Source organism: Salvelinus namaycush, chromosome 30 (genome assembly GCF_016432855.1).
Source record: "Salvelinus namaycush isolate Seneca chromosome 30, SaNama_1.0, whole genome shotgun sequence".
Classification (NCBI taxonomy): Eukaryota; Metazoa; Chordata; class Actinopteri; order Salmoniformes; family Salmonidae; genus Salvelinus; species Salvelinus namaycush.
In genome coordinates, this window is record NC_052336.1 from 13,246,654 (window position 1) to 13,262,447 (window position 15,794).

The following is a 15,794-nucleotide window of genomic DNA, read 5'->3' on the forward strand; positions in this document are numbered from 1 at the left end:
AGCGTCTTCTCTCTCTCTCTCCATGCCTCTCTCTTTCTGCCTCTCTCTCCGTCCGCTTCTCTCTCTCTCTCTCTTCCTGCCTCTCTCTTCCTGCCTCTCTCTTCCTGCCTCTCTCTCCCTGCCGCTCTCTCCGTCCGCCTCTCTCTCTGCCCGGGGAGGGAATGTATTTCACGGTTAGGTGAGAGGTTCCTGCTCTCAATACTGTTCTGCTAATTATCCAATGCATGTATTTAAGAGGTCTCTGTTCCTCTCAGCTTTCTCTCTCGCTCTGGGTAATCACATATTCCAGACCAGGATCTTTCATTAGACAGGACCCAAGCTGTTCAGTTAACTGTTAACTGTTAACTGTCTCAATAGAACACTTCAACTGCCTATTGGATGAAGGTTAATTCTTGTCTGCTGTTCTTGTCTTGTTGTTTGTCGACTGTCTTGTGTAAGCTGTTTGTTGTTGTGATTTGAGAGATCTGTGGTATCTCAATGTTTTGTGAGAATGCAGTTGGGAAGTCATCAGAGTTAATGCAGACAACTACCAGTTAATAACCTATCAAAAACGCATGAGGCACTAAAGACCAGAGTTTCCCATCCTATCCTAGCCTTACCCCCGGTTCTAGCAGCCTATGGCCAACTATGTTCTCTTCAGCCATTTTCCCTCTCCAGAGTGTGGTGTTGTGGTGTATTGCTGTAGTGTTGTGTTTGCTAGTGTGGGTCTGTATTTTAGTCCGCTTGCTGCTTCTGCTGGTTCTAGCAACAGCATCAATGTTAATCTACACTGAACAAAAATATAAATGCAACATGTAAATTGTTGGGCCCACGTTTCATGAGCTGAAATAAAAGATCCCCGAAAATGTCCATATGCACAAAAAGTGTATTTCTCTAAAATGTTTTGCACAAATTTGTTTACATCCCTGTTAGTGAGCATTTCTCCTTTGCGAAGATAATCCATCCACCTGACAGCTGTGGCATATCAATAAACTGATTAAACAGCTTGATCATTACACAGGTGCACCTTGTGCTGGGGACAATAAAATGCCACTCTATAATGTGAAGTTTCAAATTATGAGGGAACGTGCAATTTGCATGCTGACTGCAGGAATGTCAGAGAATTTCATGTTTATTTCTCTACAATAAGCCGCCTCCAATGTCGTTTTAGAGAATTTGGCATTACGTCCAACCGGTTTCACAACCGCAGACCACGTGTATGGCGTCATGTGGGCGAGCGGTTTGCTGATGCCAACGTTGTGAACAGAGTGCCCCATGGTGGCGGTGGGGTTATGGTATGGGCAGGCAGGCATAATCTATGGATAATCAACACAATTGCATTTTATTGATGGCAATGTGATTGCACAGAGGTATCGTGACGAGTTCCTGAGGCCCTTTGTCATGACATTCATCCGCCGCCATCACCTCATGTTTCAGCTTGATAATGCACAGCCCCATGTCGCAAGGATCTGTACACAATTCCTGGAAGCTGAAAATATCTGAGTTATTCAATGTCCTGCATACTCACCAAATATTTCACCCATTGAGCATGTTTGGGATGCTCTGGATCAATGTGTATGAAAGCGTGCTCCAACTTCACACAGCCATTGAAGAGGAGTGGGACAACATTCCACAGGCCACAATCAACAGCCTGATCAACACTATGCGAAGGAGATGTGTCGCGTTGCATGAGCCAAATGGTGGTCCCACCAGATACTGACTGGTTTTCTGATCCACGCCCCAACCTTTTTGGTATCTGTGACCAACAGGTGCATATCTGTATTCCCAGTCATGTGAAATCCATAGATTAGGACCTAATGCATTTATTTCAATTGACTGATTTCCTTATATGAACTGTTACTCAGTAAAATCTTTGGAATTGTTGCATGTTGTGTTTATATTTTTGTTCAGTATAATTCACTCTCTTTGAGTTGATGACTAGCCAGCCGAGAACAGCAGAGAGACACTTCTGTTTACTGGAGCAAGTCAATGACCTTTACCCTTCTGTTCTGTTTGCTCTTCTCACTGTGTTTATCTCTCGTGTGTTCCTATTGGTTGAATGGCCTCCTGTTTTGACTGTGCACTGGTGGAGCGAGCGCCGCTCCCCCCGGACAGCCATCCTGAAACACGCTGGTGGGCCCCTCTTGCATGAATAGGTATTTTATTTTCCTTCATCCCTCTCAGAGGACCGTCACCTAGCTTCTTCATCCGTGCTCATAGTCTACTTTTCATTTACCAAACCAAAAAGAATGCACATTTAGATTATGATTTTTCTGCATCAATCACGGATGGATGGACAATGCCAGTGCTTCTCCAAATATTCAGGTTGGCTAATTTCACTGAACGTTTGCCTGTGAAGCCAACCTTGGTTCTTGATGTAACTGTGTGTCAAATCTGTTGGATGACATAAAGTTCATATGGAACCACCCATCAGTCAAAGCCTGATACACATCGGTTGTTGTGAGGGTTTAGACCCTGTAGCACTGGTATTTGGGCCCCGCCTCCTCCATATCATATCAGTCATCAGGACACTGTCATCACCATGTGAACCGTGGGATAGCTGGGTCTCACACTAGGCTGGGCCATCCTCCTCTCATCCTCCTCCCATCCATCCCGTTTCCACACTCCTCTCCAGTTTCACTGCCTTTCTTTCTGTTGGCCTCATCACCATCGCATTCAACAAACATTCAGTCTATCTAGCTATACCAGGCTGTATTTCAATGTTTCTGTTGTATTGGACAACCAGGCCATATCATTTAGTGCCATGGAACTGGCTCATTGATTAATATGTTTTGTTTTGTAATGTATTTGTTTTGTAATGTATAGTACATTTACAGTATTAGGCAAGACTGCCTTCTCGTTTTGTGTACCAGAGGCATGGAATAGTCTACAATTTATGCCTCATCTAGATATGTTAGTGCCACTGAATGAATTAAACATTTTGATGGGAGACTCTGTTACAGAGGAGTGTAAATGCTTTTTTTAAAGGCTGGATCATGTTGTTGAATTCTATTATATTGTTGTATATTTTAATTCTGTAATGTATTGATTGTTGCTGCCTTCTTGGTCAGGTCTCTCTGGGTCTCAATGGGCTTTTCCTGGTTAAATAAAAATGAATAAACATTTCGGATGTACATTTTTTTGATTGGTTTTTATTCGACTCATTGGCATGGTTTATATTAGTGGAATAGGTCCTGGAAGTTAAAGTGTGATGTCTGTCTACCTGTTGATACCCCGCCCCAAAAGCTCTCTAGTTCTTAAAGTCAAGATCAGCCTGTAGATAAATCACCCAGGTTCATTACCCAATGAAAGCTTAAGACCAGACCCCCCTAATGTTATGTCAAGGGAGCCTTAAAATAGAGCCTTCAAGTCTTCCATGCTAAACAGGGGAGAGAGCTGGGTAATAGCAGAGGGTCCTCCATTTATACTCACCTTAAAATCACACTCTTTTTGTGAAAGAGGAACTGTGGAAAGTAAGTAACTGTTCCGACACGAAACATCCCCACATTGTTGATGTGTGTGGTAGACTGCAGAGCTGGTGAGTATGGATGTGGACCCTATGTCATGGGTCTGGGTCTGGCCTGTCCATTCAGCACTTTTCTCTGGGGGATTCAGTTGGGATCAAGCTGGCACTATGCTGCTGGATAATACAGGACTCTGCAATCAAAACAGGCTTTGTTAACCCCACTGCCAAGTAAGATCACTACAGCTGATCACAAGTTACAGTACAATACTAAACAGAAACACGACATGATGGTGGATGCACTTGTTGTACGCTAAAGATAAGTTTTCAGTGATTTAGAATGGATTGCTGTTTGTTTGTAAATGTAGGATGGATTCCTGATAGACATAGGGTGAATTCCAAATGGCATCCTAATTCCTATATGGTGCACTACTTTGAAGAGTTGTGTAATAGGTACAGGCAAAATGATGGTCTGGGACTATGCATGGACCAGCAGGCAGGCCAGTACTGGGTGATACAGGTTGTATTGGAATGGGAAAGGCAGTAGAGGGGTTTGGAGAGCAGAAAGCTGTATAAAGGTTTTCGTTGTGCTGGAGGACTGGGCAGTGTAGTAGTTTGGGGTGGAACTGTGTTGGGAAAATGCTGATCTGTGTTGTAATTGGACAGTAAGTTGTCAGTGGCAGCGTTGGCCCCCTATCAGGGCCGGATGGGGGAGATTAGCCTTGTGGTGGGGCGTTGGGGTGGGCAGATTTACAGTAGGGGCCAGACAGGAGGGCAAGCCCATTACACTATACTGTAGAGACAGATCTACTCTAGCCTGTAGCAGCCAGTGACCAGGGTAAGGCTAATTATGAGGTTTCTCTTTGTGTTGTGCTCACTGTGTGTTTTTGTACTATGTATGTCTCTCGTGTGCATATGGGTGAGAGGTTGTGCTTTGTAACAATGCGATAGCTAGGCAAACTGGGTACGCTATGTTGAGTTACTGTAAGTTTGTGTGAAATTAGTTTGTGCCCAAGGGTATTAATGAGGAATTTGCTGTGCATTGGGACTTGTAAAACACTTCAAATATAGAGATGAAACTGACTACTTGTCTAACTTTAAAACCAATGCTTCTTCATGCGTGGCGTGTTGCATCAGCATCTTTAGTGTAGAGACAATGGTGCCTCTTGCTTTTGTTATTATTTTTGTAAGTTCTGGTGATGGCTTTGAGTCCCATTGTGAGCTAATATGCTAACTTGCTCTCTCTGATTCTTCATTTGCAGAACGTACCCTTTGACCCCTCAACCCCTCCATCCCATCTTTCCCATCCTTTTTTTGGTTCTGATGTGTCTCTTCTCTTCTCTCCACAGGCGAGCCACACAGGAATGCGCTCCTACATTTACAATAAGAACTCTGTGATTGGCTCGCAGGCAGAGCACGGTGGGATGAGGACGTACTTCTTCAGTGCCGACACGCAGGAGGACATGAATGGTTGGATCCGAGCCATGAATAAGGCTGCTCTCATGCAGAGTCAAGGCATCAAGAGGTTAGTCCCTCCCTTCCAGGCCATTCCTTGTTGTCCCCAATAGTCCCCTCTGTAGTGTCCCCAATAGGCTCCTCTGTAGTTATCCACAATAGTCTCCACTGTAATGTCCCAAAGAGTTTCCTCTGTAGTTAATATCCAATAGTCCCCTCTTTAGTTATCCCCAATAGTCTTCTCTGTACTGTCCCCAATAGTCTCCTCTGTAGTTATCCCCAATAGTCTCCTTTGTAGTTATCCCCAATAGTCTCCTCTGTAGTGTCCCACATATTCTCCTCTGTAGTTAATCCCAATAGTCCCCACTAGTTATCCACAATAGTCTCCACTGTAGTGTCCCAAATAGTCTCTTTGTAGTTATCCCCAATAGTATCCTCTGTAGTGACCCAAATAGTCTCCTCTGTAGTTATCCCCAATAGTCGCCTCTGTAGTGTCCCAAATAGTCTCCTCTGTAGTTATCCCCAATAGTCACCTCTGTAGTGTCCCAAATAGTCTCAGCTGTAGTTATCCCCAATAGTCCCTTCTAGTTATCCACAATAGTTTCCCCTGTAGTGTCCCAAATAGTCTCAGCTGTAGTTATCCCCAATAGTCCCTTCTAGTTATCCACAATAGTTTCCCCTGTAGTGTCCCAAATAGTCTCAGCTGTAGTTATCCCCAATAGTCACCTCTGTAGTGTCCCAAATAGTCTCAGCTGTAGTTATCCCCAAGAGACTTCTGTGTAGTGTCCCAAACATTCTACTCTGTAGTTAACCCCATTAGTCCCCACTAGTTATCCACAATAGTCTCCCATGTAGTGTCCCAAATAGTCTTCTCTGTAGTGACCCAAATAGTCTCCTCTGTAGTTATCCCCAATAGTCCCTTCTAGTTATCCACAATAGTCTCCCCTGTAGTGTCCAAAATATTCTCCTCTGTAGTTATCCCCAATAGTCCCCGCTAGTTATCCACAATAGTCTCCTCTGTAGTTGTAACGGTTGTCGTCTGGATGAGAAGAAGAGGACCAAGGTGCAGCGTGGTAATTGTTCATCTTGTTTAATGAAGGTGAACACTCAAAATACAAAAACAACAAATGTGAAAAACCGAAACAATACTGTCTGGTGCAGACACACAAAGACAGAAAACAACCACCCACAAAACCCAACACAAAACAGGATACCTAAATATGGTTCCCAATCAGAGACAATGACTAACACCTGCCTCTGATTGAGAACCATATCAGGCCAAACACAGAAATAGATAAACAAACATAGACTGCCCACCCCAACTCACGCCCTGACCATACTAAATAAAGACAAAAACAAAGGAAATAAAGGTCAGAACGTGACAGTAGTTATCCCCAATAGTCTCCTCTGTAGTTATCCCCAATAGTCTCCTCTGTAGTTATCCTCAATAGTCTCCTCTGTAGTTATCCTCAATAGTCTCCTCTGTAGTCATCCCCAATATTCTCCTCTGTAGTTAATATCCAATAGTCTCCTCTGTAGTTATCCCCAATAGTCTCCTCTGTAGTGTCCCCTATAATCTCCTCTGTAGTGTTCCAAATAGTCTCATCTGTAGTGTCCCAAATATTGTCCTCTGTAGTTATCCCCAATAGTCCCCGCTAGTTATCCACAATAGTCTTCCCTGTAATGTCACAAATAGTCTCTTTGTAGTTATCCCCAATAGTCTCATCTGTAGTGTCCCAAATAGTCTCATCTGTAGTGTCCCAAATAGTCTCATCTGTAGTGTCCCAAATATTGTCCTCTGTAGTTATCCCCAATAGTCCCCGCTAGTTATCCACAATAGTTTCCCTGTAGTGTCCCAAATAGTCTCCTCTGTAGTTAACCCCAATAGTCCCCACTAGTTAGCCACAATAGTATCCCCTGTAGTTATCCCAAATAGTCTCTTTGTAGTTATCCCAAATAGTCTCCTCTGTCGTGTCCCAAATAGTCTCCTCTGTAGTTATCCCCAATAGTCCCTTCTAGTTATCCACAATAGTCTCCCCTGTAGTGTCCAAAATATTCTCCTCTGTAGTTATCCCCAATAGTCCCCGCTAGTTATCCACAATAGTCTCCTCTGTAGTTGTAACGGTTGTCGTCTGGATGAGAAGAAGAGGACCAAGGTGCAGCGTGGTAATTGTTCATCTTGTTTAATGAAGGTGAACACTCAAAATACAAAAACAACAAATGTGAAAAACCGAAACAATACTGTCTGGTGCAGACACACAAAGACAGAAAACAACCACCCACAAAACCCAACACAAAACAGGATACCTAAATATGGTTCCCAATCAGAGACAATGACTAACACCTGCCTCTGATTGAGAACCATATCAGGCCAAACACAGAAATAGAAAAACATAGATAAACAAACATAGACTGCCCACCCCAACTCACGCCCTGACCATACTAAATAAAGACAAAAACAAAGGAAATAAAGGTCAGAACGTGACAGTAGTTATCCCCAATAGTCTCCTCTGTAGTTATCCCCAATAGTCTCCTCTGTAGTTATCCCCAATAGTCTCCTCTGTAGTTATCCTCAATAGTCTCCTCTGTAGTTATCCTCAATAGTCTCCTCTGTAGTTATCCTCAATAGTCTCCTCTGTAGTTATCCTCAAGTCTCCTCTGTAGTTATCCTCAATATTCTCCTCTGTAGTCATCCCCAATAGTCTCCTCTGTAGTCATCCCCAATAGTCTCCTCTGTAGTTATCCCCAATAGTCTCCTCTGTAGTGTCCCCTATAATCTCCTCTGTAGTTATCCACAATAGTCTTCCCTGTAATGTCACAAATAGTCTCTTTGTAGTTATCCCCAATAGTCTCATCTGTAGTGTCCCAAATAGTCTCATCTGTAGTGTCCCAAATAGTATCCTCTGTAGTCATCCCCAATAGTCTCCTCTGTAGTGTCCCAAATATTGTCCTCTGTAGTTATCCCCAATAGTCCCCGCTAGTTATCCACAATAGTTTCCCTGTAGTGTCCCAAATATTCTCCTCTGTAGTTAACCCCAATAGTCCCCACTAGTTAGCCACAATAGTATCCCCTGTAGTTATCCCAAATAGTCTCTTTGTAGTTATCCCAAATAGTCTCCTCTGTCGTGTCCCAAATAGTCTCCTCTGTAGTTATCCCCAATAGTCTCATCTGTAGTGTCCCCAATAGTCTCCTCTGTAGTTATCCCCAATAGTCTCCTCTAGTTATCCCCAATAGTCTCCTCTGTAGTTATCCCCAATAGTCTCCTCTGTAGTTATCCCCAATAGTCTCCTCTGTAGTTATCCTCAATAGTCTCCTCTGTAGTTATCCCCAATAGTCTCCTCTGTAGTTATCCCCAATAGTCTCCTCTGTAGTGTCCCAAATATTCTCCTCTGTAGTTATCCCCAATAGTCCCCGCTAGTTATCCACAATAGTTTCCCTGTAGTGTCCCAAATAGTATCTTTGTAGTTATCCCCAAAAGTCCCCTCTAGTTATCCCCAAAAGTCCCCTCTAGTTATCCCCAAAAGTCCCCTCTAGTTATCCCCAAAAGTCCCCTCTAGTTATCCCCAAAAGTCCCCTCTAGTTATCCCCAATAGTCCCCTCTAGTTATCCCCAGAAGTCCCCTCTAGTTATCCCCAATAGTCTCCTCTGTAGTTATCCCCAATAGTCTCCTCTGTAGTTATCCCCAATAGTCCCCTCTAGTTATCCCCAAAGGTCCCCTCTAGTTATCTCCAATAGTCTCCTCTGTAGTTATCTCCAATAGTCTCCTCTGTAGTTATCCCCAATAGTCTCCTCTGTAGTCATCCCCAAAAGTCCCCTCTAGTTATCCCCAATAGTCTCCTATGTAGTTATCCCCAATAGTCTCCTCTGTAGGTATCCCCAATAGTCTCCTCTGTAGTCATCCCCAAAAGTCCCCTCTAGTTATCCCCAATAGTCTCCTCTGTAGTTATCCCCAATAGTCTCCTCTGTAGTTATCCCCAATAGTCTCCTCTGTAGTTATCCCCAATAGTCCCCTCTAGTTATCCCCAATAGTCCCCTCTGTAGGTATCCCCATTAGTCCCCTCTAGTTATCCCCAATAGTCTCCTCTGTAGTTATCCCCATTAGTCCCCTCTAGTTATCCCCATTAGTCCCCTCTAGTTATCCCCAATAGTCTCCTCTGTAGTTATCTCCAATAGTCTCCTGTGTAGTTATCCCCAATAGTCTCCTCTGTAGTTATCCTCAATAGGCCCCTCTAGTTATCCCCAATAGTCTCCTCTGTAGTTATCCCCAATAGTCTCTTCTGTAGTTATCCTCAATATTCCTCTGTGGTTATCCCCAATAGTCCCCTCTGTAGTTATCCTCAATAGTCCCCTCTAGTTATCCCCACTAGTCCCCTCTGTAGTTATCCCCAATAGTCTCCAATGTAGTTATTCCCAATAGTCCCTTCTAGTTATCCCCAATAGTCTCCAATGTAGTTATCCCCAATAGTCTCCACTGTAGTTATCCCCAATAGTCTCCTCTGTAGTTATCCCCAATAGTCTCCTCTGTAGTTATCCCCAATAGTCTCCTCTGTAGTTATCCCCAATAGTCTCCTCTGTAGTTATCCCCAATAGTCTCTTCTGTAGTTATCCTCAATATTCCTCTGTGGTTATCCCCAATAGTCCCCTCTGTAGTTATCCTCAATAGTCCCCTCTAGTTATCCCCAATAGTCTCCAATGTAGTTATTCCCAATAGTCCCTTCTAGTTATCCCCAATAGTCTCCAATGTAGTTATTCCCAATAGTCCCCTCTAGTTATCCCCAATAGTCTCCTCTGTAGTTATCCCCAATAGTCTCCACTGTAGTTATCCCCAATAGTCTCCACTGTAGTTATCCCCAATAGTCTCCACTGTAGTTATCCCCAATAGTCTCCTCTAGTTATCCCCAATAGTCTCCTCTAGTTATCCCCAATAGACTCCTCTGTAGTTATCCTCAATAGTCCTATGTAGTTATCCCCAATAGTGTCCTCTGTAGTTATCCTCAATAGTCCCCAGTAAACCCAATGCCTCTTAGTCCAAACAGGGATCCACCAGTACCTCTCCCAGTAGACCTCAGCCTCCCTCTCTCTTCCTATCACCTTCTCAGCACAAAGCAAAGCACATTTTTCCCAGTCTGATCTTGATCATGTGCCTGTAGAAACATTAGCAAAGTGCCTAACTGTTGGGGTTGTAGGTGGGAGTGTGCCTGGCCTGGCTTGGCTTAGCTTGACTGGGACTCAGTGAGCAGTCATCCATGGCAGGACAGGCGTAGCACTGATCTGATAGTGTCTCCTCTCCTGTGCTGTGGGATGGATGGGATGTGAGTTCTGCAGCTGGCTGCTGTATGGATGAGTGCTCCATCCTGCTCCTGCTGCCAGCTGAGCATGGGCCAGTCACAGGGCACAGACAAGGTTCCTCCCTCTACTCCATCACAGGGCACAAACACATCTGTGTCCCAAATGGCACTCTATTCCCTATATAGTGCACTACTGATTAGATCCCCATGGGCCCTGGTCAAAAGTAGTGCTGTATATAGGGAATAAAGAATAGCTGTTTCAATTAAAAGGAGAAAAAGTTATGGTTTGGTTAGATGAATGACATAGCTTGTGGTGTAGGAGAAATGAAGTGTACATACATGATGTGACTGATCTGGACTTGCATTCTACAGCTGAGAGGGAAGGTTGGATCTGATGTTTTGTGAAACAATACCATCTAGTGGCCAACGCTGCTCGGTGCTCATTAGCAGCTCCAAGGGAAGCTATTTCTCCTGAAAATCATTGTCTGAATCTACTGCTAGTGCTACATTATAATGTTATCAGGATGTCAGCATTATCATGTAGACAGATTAGACAGCAAGCTAGAACTTGGAATTTCAGTAGAGCATTAGCTAACACTCGTTTACAGTACCAGTCAAAAGTTTGTACACACCTACTCATTCAAGGGTTGTTCTTTACATCAAAACTATGAAATAACCCATAAGGAATCATGTGTTAAACAGATTATTCTAAGTTGCCACCTAAGTTGCCACTTGATGACAGCTTTACAACAGCTTTACACACTCTTGGCATGCTCTCAACAAGCTTCACCTGAAATGCTTTTCCAACAGTCTTGAAGGAGTTCCCACATATGCTGAGCTGCGTTCCTTCACTCTGCGGTCCAACTCATCCCAAACCATCTCAATTGGGTTGAGTTCGGTCATCTGATGCAGCAGTCCATCACTCTCCTTCTTGGTCAAATAGCCCTTACACAGCCTGGAGGTGTGTTTTGGGTCATTGTCCTGTTGAAAAACAAATGATAGTCCCACTAAGCTCAAACCAGATGGGATGGGGTATCGCTGCAGAATGCTGTGGCAGCCATGCTGGCTAAGTGTGCCTTGAATTCTAAATAAATCACAGACAGTGTCACCAGAAAAGCACCCCCACACCATCACACCTCCTCCATGCTTCACGGTGGGAACTACACATGTGGAGATCATCCGTTCACCTACTCGGCGTCTCACAAAGACCCGGCGGTTGGAACCAAAAATGTAAAATTTGGACTCATCAGACCAAAGGACAGATTTCCACTGGTCTAATGTTCATCGCTCGTGTTTCTTGGCCCAAGCAAGTCTATTCTTCTTATTGGTGTCCTTTAGTAGTGGTTTCTTTGCAGTAATTTGACCATGAAGGCCTGATTCACGCAGTCTCCTCTGAACAGTTGATGTTGAGATGTGACTGTTACTTGAACTCTGAAGCATTTATTGGGGCTGCAATTTCAGAATTTCTGACATTTTCTGGATTGTCTAACCTTCATGTCTTAAAGTAATGATGGACTGTCGTTTCTCTTTGCTTATTTCAGCAGTTTTTTCCATAATATGGACTTGGTCTTTTACCAATAGGGCTATCTTCTGTATAACACCCCTACCCTTGTCACAACACAACTGATTGGCTCAAACACATTAAGAAGGAAAGAAATTCCACAAATTAACTTTTAAGAAGGCACACCTGTTAATTGAAATGCATTCCAGGTACCTTATGAAGCTGGTTGAGAGAATACGGGTGGCTACTTTGAAGAATTTCAAATTTGATTTGTTTAACACTTTTTTGGTTACTTCATGGTTCCATATGTGTTATTTCATAGTTTTGATTTCTTCACTATTATTCTACAATGTAGAAAATAGTCAAAATAAAGAAAAAGCCTTGAATGAGTAGGTGTGTCCAAACTTTTAACTGGTACTGTATGTCTGAATATGCTCTGAACTTTGAAACTGAGTTAAAAACTGTCCATTGAGGACCTGCCCTGTCAATATTTGTAATCTAAAAAATGTGTGATTTGTTAGATGTGTATAGTGTTGGTCTGGGAATCAGATAATTTATATCTCAGATGAATGACTCCCTGCAGAGGGAGAGAGTCTCATACATTCATCTGTGGGACAAATTAATGATCACTAGAGCTATTACACAGAGTCATGGATGAAGAGGCTACCCCAAGCTATTTGTTTAAAGACAAAATGGCTGTCATTTCGACTCTCAAGGGGAACCCAGCCTGCCTCCGATTCAAAGAGCCTCACTTAGTTACACTCCCCTCTCCATGAAAATATGTGGGTGTTAAAAACATATTGAAAACCTCTCCCTGTAGTCTCCCTTCCCTCTTTGGAGGAACTCAGTAATGAATAACGACTACCGCCCCGTAGCACTCACTTCCGTCATCATGAAGTGCTTTGAGAGACTAGTCAAGGACCATATCACCTCCACCCTACCTGACACCCTAGACCCACTCCAATTTGCTTACCGACCCAATAGGTCCACAGACGACGCAATCGCAACCACACTGCACACTGCCCTAACCCATCTGGACAAGAGGAATACCTATGTGAGAATGCTGTTCATCGACTACAGCTCAGCATTTAACACCATAGTACCCTCCAAACTCGTCATCAAGCTCGAGACCCTGGGTCTCGACCCCGCCCTGTGCAACTGGGTCCTGGACTTCCTGACGGGCCGCCCCCAGGTGGTGAGGGTAGGTAACAACATCTCCACCTCCACCTGATCCTCAACACTGGGGCCCCACAAGGGTGCGTTCTGAGCCCTCTCCTGTACTCCCTGTTCACCCACGACTGCGTGGCCATGCACGCCTCCAACTCAATCATCAAGTTTGCGGACGACACTACAGTGGTAGGCTTGATTACCAACAACGACGAGACGGCCTACAGGGAGGAGGTGAGGGCCCTCGGAGTGTGGTGTCAGGAAAATAACCTCACACTCAACGTCAACAAAACAAAGGAGATGATTGTGGACTTCAGGAAACAGCAGAGGGAGCACCCCCCTATCCACATCGACGGGACAGTAGTGGAGAAGGTTGAAAGTTTTAAGTTCCTCGGTGTACACATCACGGACAAACTGAATTGGTCCACCCACACAGACAGCGTTGTGAAGAAGGCGCAGCAGCGCCTCTTCAACCTCAGGAGGCTGAAGAAATTTGGCTTGTCAACAAAAGCACTCACAAACTTCTACAGATGCACAATCGAGAGCATCCTGTCGGGCTGTATCACCGCCTGGTACGGCAACTGCTCCGCCCACAACCCTAAGGCTCTCCAGAGGGTAGTGAGGTCTGCACAACGCATCACCGGGGGCAAACTACCTGCCCTCCAGGACACCTACACCACCCGATGTCACAGGAAGGCCATAAAGATCACCAAGGACAACAACCACCCGAGCCACTGCCTGTTCACCCCGCTATCATCCAGAAGGCGAGGTCAGTACAGGTGCATCAAAGCTGGGACCGAGAGACTGAAGCTGTTTTTCAATCTCAAGGCCATCAGACTGTTAAACAGCCACCACTAACATTTAGTGGCCGCTGCCAACATACTGACTCAACTCCAGCCACTTTAATAATGGGAATTGATGGAAATTATGTAAAAATGTATCACTAGCCACTTTAAACAATGCCACTTAATATAATGTTTACATACCCTACATTACTCATCTCATATGTATATGTATATACTGTACTCTATATCATCTACTGCATCTTGCCATCTTTATGTAATACATGTATCACTAGCCACTTTAAACTATGCCACTTTATGTTTACATACCCTACATTACTCATCTCATATGTATAGACTGTACACTATACCATCTACTGCATCTTGCCTATGCTGTTCTGTACCATCACTCATTCATATATCTTTATGTACATATTCTTTATCCCTTTACACTTGTGTGTATAAGGTAGTAGTTGTGGAATTGTTAGGTTAGATTACTTGTTGGTTATTACTGCATTGTCGGAACTAGAACCACAAGCATTTCGCTACACTCGCATTAACATCTGCTAACCATGTGTATGTGACAAATAAAATTTGATTTGATTTGAATAAAGGACATTTGAATGCTTTCACTAGTATCACTCAAGTGGGAAATAGGATTGAGAGTCAGTCAAATCAGGTTAATGGAGGTGTCCATGTACTTTACCATAATGTGCTGGGGACAATAGAAGGCCACTCTAAAATGTGCAGTTTTGTCACACAACACAATGAGACATGTCTCAAGTTTTGAGGGAATGTGCAATTGGCATGCTGACTGCAGGAATGTCTACCAGAGCTGTTGCCAGAGAATGTTATGTTAATTTTTCTACCATAAACTGCCACTAGGCCCACCCATGGCCGCGCCCCTTCCCAGGTGAAATCCATAGAAAATTCATTCATTCATTTAAATTGACTAAAATCCTTGAAATTGTTGCATGTTGCGTTTATATTTCTGTTCAGTGTATTAGCTTGTCACTAACCATGTCACACTGAGTTGATTAATCATGTCAGTTGTTTCTAATGTCCAGGGGTTGGTGTGATAGAAACGCCAGGTTTGGCCGTTGTCTTTAGCCTAGGTAACTGTAAAGTGCCTCTGTTATAGTCCAGTATCCCTGTTGACCTCTATCGCCTCTCACCCCTCACAGAGAGGCAGTCACAGAGAGACCAGAAATGTCAGTGCAGCAGGCAGTACCACAGACCAACCACGTTAACAACAACAACACCAGTAAGAGCCCCTCCCAGTCGCGTTCAGGGAGCCTCCAGCGGCCCGAGAGAGAGGAGCCTCCGGAGGGGGAGATCCGACTGAGCCAGGGGGACGAGGAGAGGTACGTGTTGGAGGCTCCTAGAAAGCTCAGCCATCCAGCCACGGAGGTAGAGGTAGAGGTGGACAGGCTCTCCCCAGACACTCTCCCTGGCCCCTCACACCCCAGGAATGGCCAGGCCCACACAGTCCTCGCCACGCTGCCCCCTGAGCAGAATGGGAACGTCGTGTATAAGAGGGGCTTTGTCCCACGGACAGCCACAGAGAAGCAGGTGCAGAGGAAGACTGCTCTGGCTCAGGTGGAGCACTGGGTCAAAGTACAGAAGGGAGATCCCAAGAGGTCAGTCAGAAGACCTACATTACTCATCTAATCTAATCTTTACTCTTATCCTGAGCATAATCTTATCCTTAGCTTCAGTGATGATAACCCTAACCATCACAGGAGGTTGATGGCATCTTAATTGTGGAGAACGGGTTCGCTGTAATGGTGGGAGTGGAATAGGTGGAATGGTATCAAATACATCAAGCACATGATTTCCATGTGTTTGATGCCATTCCCTTTTTTCCGTTCCGGACATTATTATGAGCCGTTCTCCCCTTAGCAGCCTGCTGTGCTAACTATAGCCTCAGCCCATGCCCCAATGTCAACCATTCAATTGTCATACTGTATTATAACAAACTTTTTATAAATGTCTCCCCCTGGTGGCGATTGTGAATGTCTCAGCTCTGAACTGCTTTTTCACTGTCACTTACTTAAATGCACTTTAGTTTCAACTCAGTATTGATGCTCATTTATGTACCTGGTGAAATAAGTAGACTGCACAGTTTGTAAAAGGCTTTATCCCTGTTTCCTAACCT

At 44.2% G+C, this 15,794-nt stretch overlaps 1 protein-coding gene across 1 annotated transcript in view; it reads left to right on the forward strand.

Annotated features, from left to right (window-relative positions):
• LOC120024807 (pleckstrin homology domain-containing family A member 7-like) overlaps positions 1–15,794 on the forward strand; it is a 125,747-nt gene that overhangs the window by 34,542 nt on the left and 75,411 nt on the right. Inside the window, exons 7-8 of the mRNA XM_038969135.1 lie at positions 4,792–4,967; positions 14,821–15,276. Coding sequence (XP_038825063.1) covers positions 4,792–4,967; positions 14,821–15,276 — 632 coding nt within the window. The remainder of the gene's footprint in view (positions 1–4,791; positions 4,968–14,820; positions 15,277–15,794) is intronic.